The sequence below is a fragment of the Engystomops pustulosus genome, chromosome 2 (genome assembly GCF_040894005.1).
Source record: "Engystomops pustulosus chromosome 2, aEngPut4.maternal, whole genome shotgun sequence".
Classification (NCBI taxonomy): Eukaryota; Metazoa; Chordata; class Amphibia; order Anura; family Leptodactylidae; genus Engystomops; species Engystomops pustulosus.
The window spans coordinates 229,600,522-229,619,842 of record NC_092412.1 but is presented as its reverse complement, the minus strand read 5'-3'; the positions used below and the strand labels follow the sequence as shown (position 1 = coordinate 229,619,842).

The following is a 19,321-nucleotide window of genomic DNA, read 5'->3' as shown; positions in this document are numbered from 1 at the left end:
TGATCTCACTAGTCTTTGGCTAGCCAGTGGTTATCATTAGCAATTATAAACAAATTATTGGTATAGTAGACAATATTCCTTACTGTTCTCATTCATCTGCGCCCAATCACCAAACCAAATTGACTGAATCTAGTTTGATCAAGGCCCCTGCAAAACTAGTCACCACCACCACTAGGCACTGGTCACCACCGGTAGTTGGATGTCATATGACCATTGAATAATGGTCTGTATATTCTGCTGCTATCAACAATCTAACACAAAGATTTACCATCTTTGTGTTAGATTGTTGATAGCAGCAGAATATACAGTAAAGTAGCAGCTCTGATTATAACATGCCCAATCCTGTGTTCAAACAAGAGATAAGCAGGTTGTAAGGCGCCTCTCCCGATGGTGATAACATCTTAAAGGGGCATTCAAACTTTTTTAAATTGATCGCATTGAGTGCAATGGCACGCTCAGTAATCATACAGCATACCTCCCAACATCTGTGAAAGGGAAAGAGGGACAAAATGGCGGCACGCGTAGCGATCCCCCTAAGCCACACCCCCACTCACTCCCTGGCCACGCCCCAAATTTTAGCCATATTATAATAATAAAAATCATCTCAATTAAAAAATAAAAAAAAATTTCCTCGTTGGGATTTGAACCTAGAACCTGCAGTATCCATGAACAATAATAACACAGCGCCCCAACCCACTGAGCTATTAGCTCTGTGATTATCAAAGATTAGAATTTTGGTAACTAACTACCGGGCTGAGTCCTCTTCATACAAGGGTGGGGGTTGTTGCATATTGCAGCAAACCCCCACCGCTAATAACCGCGGTCGTTGCTTGCACCGATCGCGGCTATTAACCGGTCCGTTGCCGTCGCCATCTTTATTGCGATCGCCGCACCCTCGAACATCATCGGGGGGCGGCGATCGGTTGCCATGGTAGCCTCGGGTCTTCGTTTGACCCGAAGCTATCTGGCTTCTGCAGATTTGTTACAATGAGCCAGTGACTCATTTTAATGAATGAGCTGCAAAAATGCCATATATTGCAATACAGAAGTATTGCAGTATATAATAGGAACGATCTTACCATCTAGGGTTAATGTACCGTAGATGGTCTAAAAAAAAAGAAAAAAAAAGTTTAAAAAAGAAAAAAAATTTATAAAATATTAAAAATTCAAATCACCCCCCCTTTCCTTAGAACTGATATAAAACATAATAAACAGTAAAAATCACAGACCCATTAGGTATCGCCGCGTCCCAAAATGCCCGATCTATCAAAATATAAAAACGGTTACGGCCGGCGGTGACCTCTGAGGCGGGAAATGGCGCCCAAATGTCCGAAATGCGACTTTTACACCTTTTTACATCACATAAAAAATGGAATAAAAAATGATCAAAATGTCGCACAGACCTCAAAATGGTAGCAATGAAAACATCGGCTCATTTCGCCAAAAATGACCCCTCATAAAGCTCCGTGCGCTAAAGTATGAAAAAGTTATTAGCTTCAGAAAATGGCAATTTTTTTTTTCATTTTTGTACACATTTGTTAAATTTTTTAAAATGTATTAAAACACAATAAAACCTATATAAATTTGGTATCACGGCGATCGCACCGAACCAAAGAATAAAGCTGAGGTGTTATTTTGAGTGCACAGTCAAAGTCGTAAAAACTGAGCCCACAAGAACGTGCACGTGCATTTTTTTGTGCATTAGTCTGTATCACAATGTAACACTGGCTGATAACACTTCTTAGTTACCAGAAATCCTCAGCTCTGTATCACTGGGCTTATAGCTCAGTTAGATAAGCTTCTGTCTGCAGTGCAGAGGATCCCAGGTTTGAATCTCAGCCTGGGCAAAACTTTATGTAATTTAATTAAATAAATAGCTTGTGTCTGGGGAAGACCTGGAGACCATATATGGACAGATAGAGATCTGAGCTGATGACGTGGTCCCTGCTCTCTCAGCTAAGCCGACACTTCTCTGAAAAGGATTCCCTGCCCGATGTCTGCTCTGGGGAACCCTAGGAGATGCAGAGACCATATATGGACAGATGCTGATCTGACCTGATGATGTGGTCCCTGCTCTCCGCTAAGCCCGACACTTCTCTGAAAAGGATTCCCTCTCGATGTCTGTAGAAGCCATTCTGTACTATCAGTTCTGGCTTTCAAAGTATTTACTATGCGAACACAGCGGGACCTGGGGGGAGAATCCGTGACAAGCTCATAGCTGCCCGTGACGCGGGGCAGAGGTACGAAAAACGGGAAAGTCCCATCAAAATCGGGACGGTTGGGAGCTATGATACAGTATGTCTGAATGTCCGATGGTCCCTTACAACAGAGGGGTAGGACGTATCCCACCACATGCTCATACAGTGGCCTACTTTGTTCTGTTCCAACCCCTTCCCCTGAAATTGGGAGGAGGAGTGAACATCAGCAGCAGCCAGTGATTGGCAGATGACAATTTTCAGGGTATTTCCTCCTTATATGGACAGTGACATCACCGGGGATCTCCCTGTGCATAAGCTCAGCCGGGCGATGGATGTAATACTTTGTATCCGCAACCCATTGCCTCTCTGCTGACTGTGTATGTCGCTCATCAGGAGGGAGCAGGATGCAAAGATATAGTTTGCGGCGCCTTCCCATCCTATGTGTTCCACAGTATACAACATATCTACAGTATATACTGGAGGCCTCCATCTGTCACTATATATAGTTTGGGAGCTTTCCTAGCATATACAAAAAGATGTGAATGTAGCCTAAAAAGGACAGGACAATTGAACAAGTTAAAGTTAGGAAGTACAGAAACCTTGTTAAAATTCCCCAAAATCCTGCCATGCAAGCCAGTATGACCCTGAGGCCTAACTGGGGGAGGGTGCAGGGGGTACAGCTTCACCCGTAAACAGGTGCCTTAGTAATTAATATGGAGTCTCTTCCCAATATGAGAGAACAGTCCTACAAAGGATGCATCATATAGCAGGGCCGGTAACTTCAAGTCCCTCCTCTAGGAACGGTTATAAAATCTGCATTTACAATGTGGAGATTTGAAGCCTTATTCACCGCAAAATATTTTTTCCTGGGAAATTGGACAAACCCTTATAGAAGAAGTGTTATATTAAAGTCCTTTTATGCTGATTAACATAAAATAATTTAAAAAAAGTATCTAAGATATAATAAATAATATGTTTGGACCAAACCATTGAAAATCGGACTTTGATGCTCATGATATATGATCTCGATCATAGACGCATTAGTTAAAAAAAAGGGTCTATCGATATAACAAAAATTGTATTAATCTGTTCGGTAACTGGAGCCTGGGAACCACTTGAAGACATGAAGATCCCAATGTTTTCCGAATACTTAGACGACACAATTGAGCCAAGGACGCGGGACCTAGAGGAGAAATATGATATGAAAGTTAGGAAATCGGAATCTCAGCGTTATAGGATTATGTAGCCATAAAGAATAGGTAACGTGAGGAAATTCATTCAATTATTTTTTTTCAATGACATTTCTATTATAATAAACTCTCTTCACACTAAATTACTTTACAAGGTAGGTGTAAACCTACTATTATACCCAATCCATTAGATTCAGGTACAGTGCAGCATTAAAACAGATGTAGTCTCTCCAGGAGAGGGGAACAAAAATCTATAGGTTAGTCTAGTTTCTTAACTTCTTCAAGTGACGCCCCTTTCCAAAAGGAAACACCCGTTTTCTGCTAAGCCCTTAGCAATGCAATATTTTAAATGTATTACAAGGGGTTTGACACTCTATGATGCTTTCGTCTGACAAGTGCCGCCCTGTGGCAATATGCTCCACGACATGCCACTACCGTCTTCACAGAACACATGCAGGTGTTGATATACAGAGGTTAAAGTCCCACTACAGTCTTCAGCTGAAGCCTGTAGTAGGCTATAGAGCAGTGACGGCAAACCTTTTAGACACCGAGTGCCCAAACTACAACCAAAATCCACATTTTTTTCGCAAAGTGCAAATGCAACAATTTAAGCAGTAACTTATTACTCTCTGCTCTGTCACAGGTTTAAAATCTATAGACACCTGAGGACACCAATACAGTAGAAAGAAGGAGAAGAAGTTTGGATCATCATTGTAGCTTCCTTCTAGGGTCCTGGGCTGCCTGTGATTGCAAGAGGCCTTGAGTTCTGTCTGGGGAGCCCTGCCCTGGGGTGATGGCAAGGGTGCCCATATAGAGGGCTCTGAGTGCCACCTCTGGCACCCGTGCCATAGGTTCGCCACCACTGCTATAGAGGGTCGTGGCTTCACTGCTGAGCCTGTGTGTACTAAGTGGTGCAACACAGAAAGGTAAGTATACATTGTTTGTATTTACACAACATCTAGAGGCCCATAAAAAACTCCTGTGACAGACATTTCCCTTCCATTTAATAGAACCGCAAAAGCAAAATGTGAACATAGCCTAATCTATATGACCCATTACTATAGCTTTCCTTCTCTTATTGAACGAGTCTTTTAACATTTTGAAAAAAAAAACACTCAAAGAATTTTATTTATTAATGTCACAAAATGGAAATAAATTTAGAATTTCAGCCTCAGTTTACTTGTTGCCTTTGTTAGTTAATGAAGTCCCCTATGACACACCCCTCTTGCTGCGGCGGTCTCCATATAAAAACCCCCGTAGTTTTATTTGACAATTGATAATTACATAATATGAAGGTTTTGTTCTAAACACAGTTCTATAATAATGTGCAACCTCTTCCTGGAGCTTCAATTTAAAATGTGTCACTAACATGAAGGTTTAATCCAAACAACACAGAATACATTTGTCATTAATTTTATCCCTTGCAGCACACAGGAAAAAAAATGAAAGCAGTTGTATCCTTTATTCTGGCGACAAGTGCAGGTCTCAGCATTTGGAAGCCTTACAAAAGACAATGGCAGCATTTATTATTGGCTTTCCACCATTTTTATGGTATCATTTTTCCCCTTGCTGGGCCATTATGAAGTGTTGGTGCTACAATATTGCAAATTTTCCGACACTCACACCTTTAGTTTTTTTGGTCGCTCGATTTGCCCACCATTTAGTATTCTCTACACTTTTTCTACAGTTCTAGGTTTCCTCTGCACAAACAGAGGAGCTAAAAGCTGGTTTACCAAGTTCTACTTCACCTTCATGAATGTGGAGACAGTTCAGGACCTTTTCGGTCCTGCTCCAATTCTATAACCCCTCGCACCACAATCTTACATCCCAGTGTAAATTCCTGCAAAATTTGTGCGCCATAAACACGTACCCTGTTGCACAATTGATGAATGCTCACCAACTTTCATGTCTTTATCCATACAACACATTTTCAGAATAACTGAACTTTCTTCATATCTTCGTTTCCGTAAAGGGGTTGTCTGGGATGGCTCTTTTTTTTAACTAATGGCCCCAGGTGGTGTAAAACATGAAAAAAAAACTTATTCTTACCTCTCTGGTTCTCCGTACCAGCAGTCTCCCATTACCATCAGTCTCTGTTGCTGTACAGAGGCTCAACTGAGACAGAGAGCCCAATACATAGCAGGTGTCTGCGGTCGACACAAAGTCAAGGTTGAGGCTCTGTATACCAACAGAGACCGATGGTAATGAGAGGCTCTATGCTGGACTGAAGAACTGGAGAGATGTAATTTTAAGTTTTTTTTCTTATTTTTACACCACCTAAAGCTAGTAGCGATCCCAGACAACCCAAACTCAAAATTGTCACTTGTTAGGTCCCAAGTGGTATAGACTACAGATGAGTAATGTCTTACCTTCTGCCACTAGAAGGGCTCGCTCCACTGGACTCCGGGACGCTGAGAGTTCAATGGGGTATTTGCCCTCCATGTTTTTATACTTGACATTAGCTCCATAATCAATAAGCAGTTTGACAATGTCCTCACTTGTTCCTCTGGCTGCAGCGTGCAGCGGAGTGTCCCGCTGTTTACCATGGTTTACCTCTGCACCTAGAATAAAAATGCAAATGCATTTCATGTTGTGGTGCTGAGAGGAGAGTAACATCCTTAGTGTAATAATAAGGTGTAATAATGTCAGTGATTATCATATTCATTCATTTATTACCTCAGGATTATAAAAGTGTCAGCACTGTGGGCAAACGGAACCACTGTCAAATATCCACTGATATAATGGTAACTTGTGTATCATTGCCTCAATGTCATGGTTACCTAATTCGAGGAGTCTTCGGACACATTCTGTTTTCTGATAGGCGCAGGCTAAATAGAGTGGGGTGCCCTTGTTCTGGAGTTCTTTCTCAATGTCAGCTCCATAAGCGATTAACATTTCGGCACATTCCCTGTGACCTGTGAAAATAACACATAGCGGCCAAATGATCCCAGTCCTACTGTTCCATTTGAACAGTCAACTTTTGACTTGGAGAATAAGAATGAAAGAGGACCTGTAAGCTCAGCTGAATTTTCTTTTTTTTTTATAAAAGTATCCCATGAAATAACTTTTATGTAGGGTACAATTACAAGGCATTACCTATTCCATGGGACACAGTGAAGATGGTCATCGAGAAGTTGATACTTCTGGTATAACCGTAACATTACTGAGAAATGGAGCTCCTTCAAAATTTGATGAAAAGGCATAAAGACAACAAACTATTATATTCCTTGACACAAAAAGAAATAAAGCTCCCATATAGAAATGTCATATTGCTGTAAAACTCAACATACAGTTATTAGAGACTTGACGTCCAGGTTAGGCTTTCGGGTTCAGCCGTCTGACCTGTACGTATTGCAGACAATTTGGCAAATGAAAGCCCCTAGTAACTAGCTATGGCTAGGGCGTTCCCATGGACAATCCTAGGCGTGGCCAATAGCTAGGGGCGTTCATTTGCTGGATTGCCTGTTTGGCTACCTATTCGGCAATATGTCGGAGTGAACCCTAACGCCGAACCTGGACATCGGGCCTGCTCATCTCTAGCAGTTATGTCTCACATTTGTAAAAATTACATGTGTTGTCTTATTAGACGCCGAGCCTCGCCACAAAAGGACATGAAGTTACTTTCCTGTTGACCTATAAAGAAGGCCCTCAGACACTCTCAGAAGACTTAGGAGGGGGCACATTACTGCACTAAGTGGATGGATGCAGGGTGGCTGTTTGCATCATTTATGTCAGGAGTCCCCCGGGGTTGCGGCCCAATACTAGCTCATGGTCCCAGGCTGTGACTGGTTGGGGACCGCTGATAGAAATCAGAATTTTAAAAAAGTCTGATACTCACTTTTGCCTTTTCCCCCACAACAGTCCTCTTCACTTCCATTACTTATCCTACATTTGACATCAAAGTCGCCTTTAGTGGTGTATTAATTTGAATGAAGACAACACTTGATTCACTGGATCACAACAGAATACTACTGCTGCTTCCTTGGGTGTAGTAAATGAGAAACTTGGACCGCTACAGCCGGGCCTTCCCAGTCCCCAGATGTTTCACCAATAAAGAATTGATGGAACCTTCTAAGACCTCAACTTGAGCCACCTTGGAGTGTGTAGGCCCAGACGCATCAATCGCCAAATCTGCTACAGCATACCCTATGAAACCACTTCTGTGCCTTGTCATTTCTTATTTTGTATCCAGGTAAGAGGCCTGGATCCACCTTTTAAAGGAAATCTACCATTAAAGGGGTTGTCCACTTTTAACAAATAATTTATATTATTTGTGTAATGAAAAGTTATACACTCTTCAATATACTCTCTGTATCAATTCCTTACCGTTTTCTACATCTCTACTTGCTCTCATATATAGGAAACTTCATAGTTTACTTCTTATGGATAGAAATCAGTGCCTGGTCATGTGATGTCATATAGGTGCACGGCTCGTTATACCACAGAGAGGTATGCACCTGTGTGACATCACGTGACCAGGGACTAGTGTTTATCGACGGGTAGTAAACAGCAAGCAGAGATCTAGAAAACCATGGGGTATACAGAAAGTATGCTGGATTGTGTCACATAATCAATATCAATAATTTGGAACTATCTGTAACTTTAACAGTTAACAACCTTTATCAGTGCAGGAACTGATCGTGGATGTTAAAAATGTAAGTGTCATTTAAATGGTGGTGGCTTGATGTCATCAGGAGGCCACCTTTTGTTTTTTTGATAAGTCTTGGACAACCCCTTTAACAATCAAGGAGTCTTCTTCTTGAAAACAAAACAAAAGAAATGTCAAAATGGCTGGATTATTGTTTTTTATGACTTGAGACAGTTTAAAAGTAAAATTAGGCCTTAAATAACTGTGCATTACTTCTAACGATGGGCTGTGCTATTGTACCTGAAGGGTCAAAAGCCATCAAAAAGGAAGATAACTGAGGACTGATCATTTCACCAAGGGGATCCTCCAACATCTAGGAAATGAGCAAAGGCTCATGGGTAGAAACTCACATGACCTTGTCTTGTGGCACACAATCACCAGTGTCCTCAGGTAGGGTATTGACCACCCTATTTATAATTCACTGTTTTATGTGAAACCTCAATCATTTACAAATAAAAAATCTCCAAAGTCATTTGAAAATAAATCAAATGAAAACTTCATATTCTCCTACAAAAAAAGAACACCTTACACAACTTTGTATACCAAATCATAAAAGTAAGCATGTAACAAAATGGCACAATCAATTTCCCCACATGATTTTATGTTTCATTCTTATAGTACATAGCACAAAATATTAAAGGGTGCCACTAGAAAGTACACTTTGTTACGCAGAAAACAAGCCCTCATGCTTTTCTGTAAATGGAAAAATAAAAAAAAAGTTAAAGGGAACCTGTCATCAAGGACCGGCACAATAAACTTTATTCACACCCCTGTGCCTTTGCTGAAAAGTGCAGGAGTTCCAGCTAAATCTGCGTCCTCCCACCAGTAAAATCATGCCCAACATTTTCTGTCTTTGTCTATGTTGGCCTCACCCATTGGCATGTGGCTTTACACGCCACCACTCTGACCCATCCATCGTGGGGTGAGTGAAATGGTGTCCCACTCAGTGCTCACCACTACATACACCATGCAGCAAGAGGGACAGCTTTCTGGTAAGGACAGGAAGAGGACTTCCTGGCTGCTCACACCAAGATTTGAGAGACACTGAGCTGTCAGCCAAAAGAAGGAGGTGTGATTCACTGGCAGCCTGGAGAAAACATGACTCTTCTATTCAGAAGTTTACTCATTTCTACCTTTTTCATATGAGAAAAAAGGCTGTAATTAAGGTACATGCCTGACTGGCAAATAATTTTAGGTGATATGGGAAGCCCTTTAAACCCTTTACCGGCAGGTATTACTGGTGTGAGGGGTAAAATTCTGTTGACAGGTCTTCTTTAAATTAAATCTACCATTTGATTTCATGCATTATGAACCAAACATACCTTAAGAATGCTGTAGCTACACTGATGCAGAAACATGTCTTGTTTAATCTGTGAGTTGAGTGGTTTTGCTGAAAAAACTATTATAACATTTAGGACTTTGGAAATGCATGATTGCATTCAGCCTGTCATTCATAAACACATTACACATAGATGCCTGCACTGTCCAGACAGGAATAATCAACCTGAGCTGGATGACTCATACACTGCAGCTGTGGGACGGTGCAGGGATTGATTACTTCTGCCTGTCAGGCACAAGACAGTGATTACATCATTCTATGGAGCAGTGCATAATTAGGGTAAGAGGAGAAGCAGGGGCAGCCATAAGAGCGACAGAGCCTCATTATTTATCAAATTTTTATAATAGTTTTTTTTTAGCAAAACCACTCAGCCCAGGGATTAAACAAGATGGGGCAGATTTACTTACCCGGTCCATTCGCGATCCAGCGGCGCGTTCTCTGCGCTGGATTCGGGTCCAGCCGGGATTCATTAAGGTAGTTACTCTGCCGTCCACCAGGTGGCGCTGCTGCGCTGAAAAGCATCGGAACGCGATGGAGTTCACCGAGCCGGGCTGAGTGAAGGTAAGTGCAAGCTCCGCGACAGATTTTTTGTTTTAAATGCGGCGGTTTTTCCCCCGATACCCCCGATATGTTGCTGCATCAGTGTAGCTACAGCATTCTCAATGTATGTTTAGTTCACAATGCATGAAATCAAATGGTAGGTTTCCTTTAAGGCTTTTAGAACGTGGGGAGTAAAAAACAGAAATGCAAAGACATAAAAGGGAATCTGCGTTTAGATTGATCGGTTGTATTGATACGGCAGAAGTGTAACATGTTACCTCTTACAACGGCCTCATGAAGGGGAAAGGCAAGTTGAGTTTCCAGCTCTGGCTTGGCGCCATGGTCCAATAACATGCTAACACAAGCGACACTTCCGCTGCTGCAGGCGTTATACAGGGGAGTGATTCCATCCACTGTCACAATATTTATCTACATGGGATCAGAATTTTTTGTTATTTGGTGTATCCATAGCTGCAGCATGCAATGATCTGCTCTGTATTCAGAGGTAGCAAGATATTCTTATTGTCATGCACAGTAATACCATGAATGTATGTCTGCCATCTAGGGGACACTCTTGTTATTGCACACAGGTTATAATCACACTCACACGAGCCCTATTCTCCAGTAAGACTTTTGCACAGGACACATGACCTCCTAGACAAGCTTCATGAAGAGGGGTAATCCTGTCTACCGTCAAAATGTTCACGTTAAAACCCTGCAAAGAAAAAATAAATATATGGTTAGAAAAAGATGAACTTTAAAGAGGACCTTTCACCATCTCCCATTTGTGAAGATGAACATGAACATATTGTAGGGGACAGCTACACGGAATCAGGGGCAATTTGAATTTTCTTTCTAGCCCCCATGGTTGCTGAGATATCAGCCGCAGTATCTGACCATTGTAATTCTCTCCACTGTCAGGGAGGAGGAGCTAGGAGAGGGCATGTGTTATGCTATTCTTCTCTGACAAGTAAAAAATTATCGTAACACACACCCTAACCTCTGCTCTAGCTCCTCCTCTGTGACAGTGTAGAGGATTATAATGGTCAGATGTCTTTAATGATATCTCAGCAACTGCAGGGGGTAACATGAGTAGCACAGCACTACCTCAGCAGGATCAGCAGGGGATTAACCAAGTAAGTAATAGTCACTTTGTTGTCACATTCCCTGCTTTGAGCCCATTTTTTTTACCACATCATGGACAGTTCCTTGAATAAAATAGTAGAAGGCTTAAAGGGAACCTGTCACCAGGGACCTCATTTTCACTAAATACAGTTTGTAGAAGCCCGTCACACCTGCAGTGCAAATATGTCTTTCTGCCTTCTCTAAGCATTTGCATTAGAATATAATTGTGTGTTATAACTTACCTTGCACCCTGACAGAATCCTCTGTGTAGTCACAGGGTTTGATCTTTGGTTTGGATGCATTTCAAACACCAACATGTGACTTGTCTGTGTCACTGCTCAGCTTTCAGCCCCCACCTTTGTGCTCCTGTACAACTCCTCCCTCCACCATTGATGTCAGCTGACCAGGCTGTGAGCTCTGTGAAGGAGCAGGAACTGTACAGGAGCACAAAGGTGGGGGCCAAGAGCTTAGCAGGGGCTGGGAGCTGCAGCACAGACAAGTCACATGTTGACTGTTGACTATTGAAATGCATCCAAACAAAAGCCCAACCCCTGGGACTGTTGGGATGCAAGGTAAGTTATAACACACAATTATATTGTAATGCAAATGCTTAGAGAAAGCAGAAAGGCTTATGTGCACTGCAGCTGTAATGGGCTTTTGTAACCTGTGAAAATGAGGTCCCTGGTGACAGGTTCCCTTTAAAACACATGAACTCTGGACTGCATGGTGAATGTTTTTTGCATACTGAATGCTGCAAATCCTCTGGACAACAGCGGCAAACCGTTATCATGATTACAGTGTCTGCGATCTACACAGAAGAAGGGACTCCATACATCATATGTCACTATGATGCTTGGAGTCTCATGAAACCGCACCCTGTACTGTAATTATGTTAGTTAACATTGCATTGATCTAGTTTTTAGTTTATTGATAGATACTAGTCTTACATAGCCCTAGAGAGCTGTTTAACCAAGCCTGTGACAACCATGCTAGTAGCTGCAGGACTGTGAAAAATTCATATTCTAACTACACACACATTAAAGTTATAACTGTACAGCTCTCCGCTGCTACCCATTTGCAGTCTTGTTGTTTTTGCTGACAGATTCCAATGAATATACTTTACACACAACCTTGGAGAATATTTCGGATAAGAGAGGATGAATACACAAAGCAGTGGACTAGAGGAACACATCCAGACAACATGTAATACACCGGAAGTACCTGAGCAATCAGTGTCTTGACAGTCAGGAGTTGTCCATGAAATGCAGCATCATGTAGAGGAGACCTGTCAGCCCAGGACCCTGCAAAGTACAATGCAATGGGCAAATGAGGAAATATGGAGGATTTCACTGCAAGTGATGAAAAGTGCATCATTATTGTAAGAAGGTGTAAGCCAAAGGATAATGAAATATTCTCTTTGGTAATAGCTGAAAGGGGTGTTATTGTTTTTATTATAAAAAGTTATACAAATGTCCAATATACTGTCTGTATCCATTCCTCGTGGTTTTCTAGATCTCTGCTTGCTGTCATTCTATAGAAAGTTTCTAAGTTTACTTCTAGGGAACAGAAATCTGACCATGGTCACACAGGTGCACAGTTCGTTAGTAGCACACAGAGCTGTCAGATCTGCGTGATATAACGAGCTGTACGCCTGTGTGACCATAGTCAGCCGTGAACCTGTGTGACATCACATGACCATGGATATAACAATCCGTGCACCTGTGTGACATCACATGACAGGGATATAACAAGCCGTGCACCTGTGTGACATCACATGACCAGGGATATAACAAGCCGTGAACCTGTGTGACATCACATGACCATGGATATAACAATCTGTGCACCTGTGTGACATCACATGACCATGGATATAACAAGCCGTGCACCTGTGTGACATCACATGACCAGAGATAGAATGAGCTGTGCATCTGTGTGACATCACATGACCAGAGATATAACAAGCCGTGAACCTGTGTGACATCACATGACCATGGATATAAAAAGCCGTGCACCTGTGTGACATCACATGACCCGGGACCATTTTTTTATCCACAGGAAGTAAACAATGAAGCTTCCTGTTGAATGACAACAATCAGAGATCTAGAAAACCAGGAGGAATTGATACATAAAGTATATTGGAAAATTGTATAATTTTTTTATTACACAAATAATATTATTTACTGAATGTGGACAACCCCTTTAAGTCATTTAACCTGCTCATACACTCAGATTCTAGATCCTTTGTTCGCCAATAGTTTATCATGAACCACTCCCTCAATCCTTTTAAAGGGTATGTTCATGCAAACTACTCATGCTGATTCCGAATACAGCTTGGTGTAACTTCTCAAAACACGTTCCTACTAATTTCAATCAGTAAAGAGCACTGTTGCAGTGCGTAGGAGAGTGGAGCGTCCCGCCATATTGTGCCTAGCTTCAGATATGTCACAGTATATTACCTGCTTGCAGACCCGTAACTGTAGACTACAGTACAGACCATGGCCAAAATATATTTTTGCAATTTGTATTCTGCTGGTGTGAACATATCCTAAGAATCCACCAGTCTGTCACATACATTTGTTAAGAAGACTGATCACCGGTAACATTGTATCTGCTGAAGATGTCAGTTGTCATATATTTGCTCTGATTTATTTACTTCTCTCTATATACACATGTATACAGCTGTCACCTACATGTATGTAGGAACCTACCTCCTTGGAACGTGTGGCAGATGTGATCACCATAAAGAGCATTTCTAAGCTCCCAAGGTAAAGAGGTTCCAGAAAATTCCCGTCTTTTGGAGACGCCTGTGCTCACATAGACAGCCAGCTCGGAGCTTGTACAGACAACATTAATGAGAGTGCTAGAGAGTCACTGCAAAACATCACGTGTGAATAGTGACCTCCTCTAAGAACAGGATCAAATCTCATCTATGACCAGGAGCTGCCTACTTAAAGGGCCACCGAGCCTAATGCCCCCACTATTACCTCTCATATAGAAATACAGGCAGTCCCCGGGTTACATACAAGATAGGGTCTGGAGGTTTGTTCTTAAGTTGAATTTGTATGAAAGTCGAAACTGTATATTTTATAATGGAAGTTCTAGAAAAAAAAATTTTTTTTGCCCCAGTGACAATTGGAGTTTCAAAATTTTTGCTGTAATGGGACCAAGGATTATCAATAAAGCTTCATTACAGACACGTTACAGCTGATCATTACAGTCTGGGACTGTAGTAACATCCAGAGAGCTTCACCAGAGGTCACAGTGGGCAGAGGGGTCCGTCTGTAACTATGGGTTGTCTGTAAGTCGGGTGTCCTTAAGTAGGGGACCGCCTGTATACATACATTCACATATTTTTGACTATCTTAAATGTTTATGATGGAAATACCCAGAGACGTGTGATATCTAAAGCAGGAATATGTCTGCACTGCACAGCAGTCATTACATACACATTTGTACAGCGCTACGGAATATGAATATATAAATAAAGATTATTATTATTATTATTATTATTAATAAATGTTTTAGTCTTAAAGGGATACTCTCCCTCTTGCTGAACATGTCATCTCATATCCTGAAGCTGCAAGTTACAGAAAGGCAGTGCAATAACAAACTGCAGGTGGCGCTATTCCAAATATCATCCAAACATCTTAGCGCATACAAACAAGTTAGTGAAATGTTAAAATACAGAAATGTTTATAAATATGGGGTGGATTCAACTGCATGTAATACCGCTTGTAGGGAAACCATTTTAATGGGAATAAATCCTGTTCATTATTAAATGAACACGAGGTACCTTTCATTAGCATGTGCTGTGTGACTAGGTAGTTGCCAATTGGGAGGGGCTGGAAAGGAGCAGTTCCCCCCACCCTTGGGAAAAATGTGATCTTTTCAAATATATGAATAACTCCCCACACTCAGGATTGGCTGTAGAGGAGCAGGGGGCGTCGCTAAGCCCAGTGATGGGTGTTTTCCTATATTTGAAAAGGACACATGGAGGAGCGATATCCCAAGGGTGGGGGGGGGGACTGCTCCTTTCCAGACCCTCCCAATAGGCAACCGCCTAGTCACACAGCAGATGCTAATGAAAGGTACAATATAACATATCTTTTTTTCTGAAAAACCTATTTTTTATACAAAAACACTTTGGCAGTGTATGTACTATGCTCTGTGGTGACTGGGAGAGCGCTAAAAATGGGTCTCCTGGGAGAGCTTAGTACAGAAGTCAAGCTCTCTCTTCCTCAGAACATCTCCTCTGTTGTGCTTTACTTCTTGCAATAGACTTCTGGAGAGATGGTAAGTGATGTGACTGAATACAAAACCATCAATCATAGCAGAGGGAACATTGTGAGGTGAGGAGAGCTTGACTTCAGTGCAAAACTCGCTGACTTTATACAACCAATTTACCTCTCACTTCAAAGTAGATTTTCTGGATGATGCCACCACACTGGGTCATTAAAGAAACATGATCTAAAAGGTGTTAAAGAGGTTATCCAAGTTCAGGAATAATTTAGGGCCAGGCTGGGGCGGGCTATTTAAAAATAATAAACATGTATCTACCTTCTCCGGTGCTGCTGATGTCCTGGGCCACGGTACATCTGATCTGTGCGCCGGTTTGTCTCCGGCTCCAATCTGACACCAACTCCTATCCAGCGCTTACAATGCTGAGAGATAGCGACAGATAGGAGGAGCTGGCCACCTCTCCAGGAGGAAGTTCTCTGTGCGCGGCTTCTCTGCCCCTGTAAACAAATGGGGGAACGGATCAGACCGACCCCGCCACGAGACATCAGCGGCGCCGGAGGAGGTAAGTACACGTTTATTATTTTTAAATAGCCCACCCCGGCTCTAAGTAACTTCTTAAACCTGGATAACCCCTTTAATCTGCATGGCAACATACTGCTAGTGGTTTATAATGTCAATTTCTTCTGACAGTTTCCCATTAAAATAAATGCAAACCATAAGATGTTCTCTCCAAATAAAGGGGTTAACATATGATCTGAACATACAATCACGGGGTTCCCCGGATGTTGGACCCTCTGCAATCAGTAGAACGGTTGATTAATAGTTCCCCTTATCTGCTCCATAGCACTGGGACTTATGGGGTTCAGCCATGCTGTATGCCCATCCAGAAGTCCTAGTGAAGTGCTGTCCTGTGCTCCATTGACTTCTATAGGACTTGTGGTCAGTTAATAAGATGAACCAAACTCGAAAGTCCAAAGTAAACGTGTGGCACTTGCGGTCCCCCATTTACTCTACAACCATTTACATTCACATAAGACTTTTTAATATTACAAGAGAGTCAAAATTGCCAAATAATCTTCATTAGATATGCTTTTCTGTTTTATGTCTACATCTCCCAGGCCAGGGGTCTCCAAACTAGGGTGCAATGGTGGGATTTGGCAAGTTCTGTGCAGCACTGCGGAATCTGCGTGCGCTATATAAAGAAAGGAATTATTATTCTTATTATTTTCATATAGACTGGCCCGATTTGAAGATCGCCAGGTTAAAAAAAACCCTGCTATACTCACCTCTGTCTTCTCTCTGCGGCTGTCATCTCCTCATACTATCCAGATGCAGCACGTCTTCAGAAGGGATGCAATACGCTGCATCCGCTCCCCATAGCCTTCTCCTGCCTCCGCTCAGCACATACGTCAGGAGGGAGAAGGATGGAAAGAGAGAGCGATGGTGAGAACGGGGGCAACAACGATGCCTGCGCCTGCCACTATATGTCAATGTATACGCTCAGCATATATACGTTAGGAGCTTTCCTGACATATATTCGCTGAGTATACAAAAGATATGATGCTGGGGTCCTGGGTTCAAGTCCCATCCAGGTCAACATCTGCAAAAAGTTTGTATGTTCTCTCTGTGTTTGGGTGGCTTTCCTCCGGCTACTCCAAAACATACTGGCAGGTTGATTAGATTGTTAACCCCTATTAGGGACAGGGACCGATTCAGCAAGCTCTGTGCAGTGCTGCGTAATCTGTGTGCACTATATAAAGAATTATTATTATTATGTGCACCCAGCCTTACAGACGTTCATCCCAGAATCTCAGAAAAGGAGATAAAGGTTTTACCGTGAGCATAATCGGGGACCATAAGTAAAGGGGAGACATTTCTTTAATGAGGTTATTACTATAAGGCAGAAAATCTTGGACTCCAGTCACACTGTATAGGTTGCAGGGAGTTTTTTATTGATACAAACTATTATACGTGACGTTTCGGTCAACAATAGACCTTTATCAAACTCAGTCTGTAAAGTGGAATCAGTAAAGGGAGGTATGCTTGTAGCAATGTAGCGCTGCCCAGAAGGAATAGCGGTCTGTGCCGCTTAGTGGAGTGTGAGCGCCACACTCCACTAAGCGGCACAGACCGCTATTCCTTCTGGGCAGCGCTACATTGCTACTAGCATACCTCCCTTTACTGATTCCACTTTACAGACTGAGTTTGATAAAGGTCTATTGTTGACCGAAACGTCACGTATAATAGTTTGTATCAATAAAAAACTCCCTGCAACCTATACAGTGTGACTGGAGTCCAAGATTTTCTTACACTATATGGGATTGGGACCCTCTCCAGTGCACCTGCATCGAATACTTGATTAAGTGTGCAGCCAAAATCCAATTTTTAAACTAATTACTATAAGGCAGTGATGGCGAACCTTTTAGCGGCCGAGTGCTCAATCTGCAACCCAAACCCCCCTTATTTAATGCAAGGTGCCAACTAAAAATTAAAGCAGTAACTTATTGCTCCCTGTTCAACAACTTTCAATCATATTGGCCTCCTGAGGACATCAACAAAGTAGAAAGATGGATGAATTTTCATCATTTTAGCTTCTTTCCAGTGTCCCTCTGTACACAGAGAATCGTGGGGCCAGCAGGAGGTCCTCCAAAGATAATTCGGCCCTGTCTACTCATTCTCCCTCTTTCTACAGTCCCAAGTAGCGGAGTAAGTTTAAAAATATGACTGAAAGCAGCATCTTTTAAGTTATTTGGAACTGCAGGAAGATTCTTTGAGTCCTGTCTGGTGCACTGGGGTGATGGACCGGGTGCCCACAGAAAGAGCTCTGAGTGCCGCCTCTGGCACCCGTGCCATAGGTTCGCCACCACTGCTATAAGGGTTTAGGTTATTATTACAGTATACTTATCTCATTGCCTCAGCTGCAGGACAGTAACTGGTTGTACACAAAATCCCTATGCACTTGCAACAAGATCACACAGGATGTGACATCTTGGTAAACAGAGACTCTAACTACTGCTGGAGAGTTACTAAGACAAGACTGAGTAATGATCAGTACTTATGGCACCTTCATCACTCGTAAAGAAAAACCTGTTATACCCAATACCAGTAGATTTGAAGTCTATTGTACACCCAGTACACAAATATGTGATAGTATCCGATCAAATATAGAAACTTTAGTAACTTCAGTAAGTAACTAGTAGCAATAGACATAACTTACATACCTTGTGATATCCCATAGATCTCCTCTGCTATGCGAGCAGCTTCTTTTCTATTCCCTCGGACAATATAGAAATGAGTGAGCAGAGCCAGCGACACTTTGATCAGAAGTTTAAAGCAGAAAAGGACAAATATGGCCACGTAGATATTACTAAAGGCCAGAAGGATAGAACTAGTCTCCATTGTAGCAATCTCTGCAGCTGAAAAGCTCATAGCCGGCTATTTTTGGCATCCCTGAAAATCTATTTTAGAACTTTCCACTGCTTGGAGGACTTCAGAGAACAAATCTCGTTATATAGTGAAACCAAAACAGCAAACACATGCAACATAAAGTGTATAAACAGAAATGATATATTTTGTTTTATAAAGTTATGTAAATAGTTAATTGTAGTGTGTTAGGCAAAATATCAAACAGCTTAGAAGTGGCATTTAGACATGGGGGGGGGGGGGTACATACTTTTAGGGGGAGTTTATAGAATTTTGTTATCACAGAAAAATTTTAAAAGTTTAATTCACATGCAAATTAAATAGTAAGTGCCCTGTGGGTGGTCGCAAGCCTGACGGGTGTTAGGGTCAGTATTGTGAACTTTATCCTCAAACCTCCAATCAGAAAGGTAAAAGGTAAATAGGGGAGGTTTTATCCTAACACAACACAAAAGTCTCCACATAAAGGGGCGTTCCGCTGCACAGTCGGACCGTGCGCGACATTTATCATGCAGAGTCTGATAGAAGTGTGTCACAGGCCCCATGTTAAAGGTGCACCAAAAATAAGTTGGCAGAGCAGTGCATGAAGCACCATTTTGATGCAGAATGTGCGCCAGAAATC

General features: G+C 42.0%; 1 protein-coding gene across 1 annotated transcript; it reads right to left on the bottom strand.

Annotated features, from left to right (window-relative positions):
• Window positions 1-304: 304 nt before the first annotated feature.
• On the bottom strand, window positions 305-18,701 carry ASB11 (ankyrin repeat and SOCS box containing 11). Its single transcript, XM_072138461.1, has 7 exons — window positions 18,501-18,701; window positions 12,262-12,341; window positions 10,523-10,630; window positions 10,194-10,344; window positions 6,169-6,303; window positions 5,758-5,949; window positions 305-3,381 (listed from the first exon to the last, which is right to left on the bottom strand). Exons 1-7 carry the CDS (start codon window positions 18,676-18,678, stop codon window positions 3,257-3,259), a joined length of 969 nt encoding a protein of 322 aa, XP_071994562.1. The 5' UTR covers window positions 18,679-18,701; the 3' UTR covers window positions 305-3,256.
• Between the last annotated feature and the right edge of the window lie 620 nt (window positions 18,702-19,321).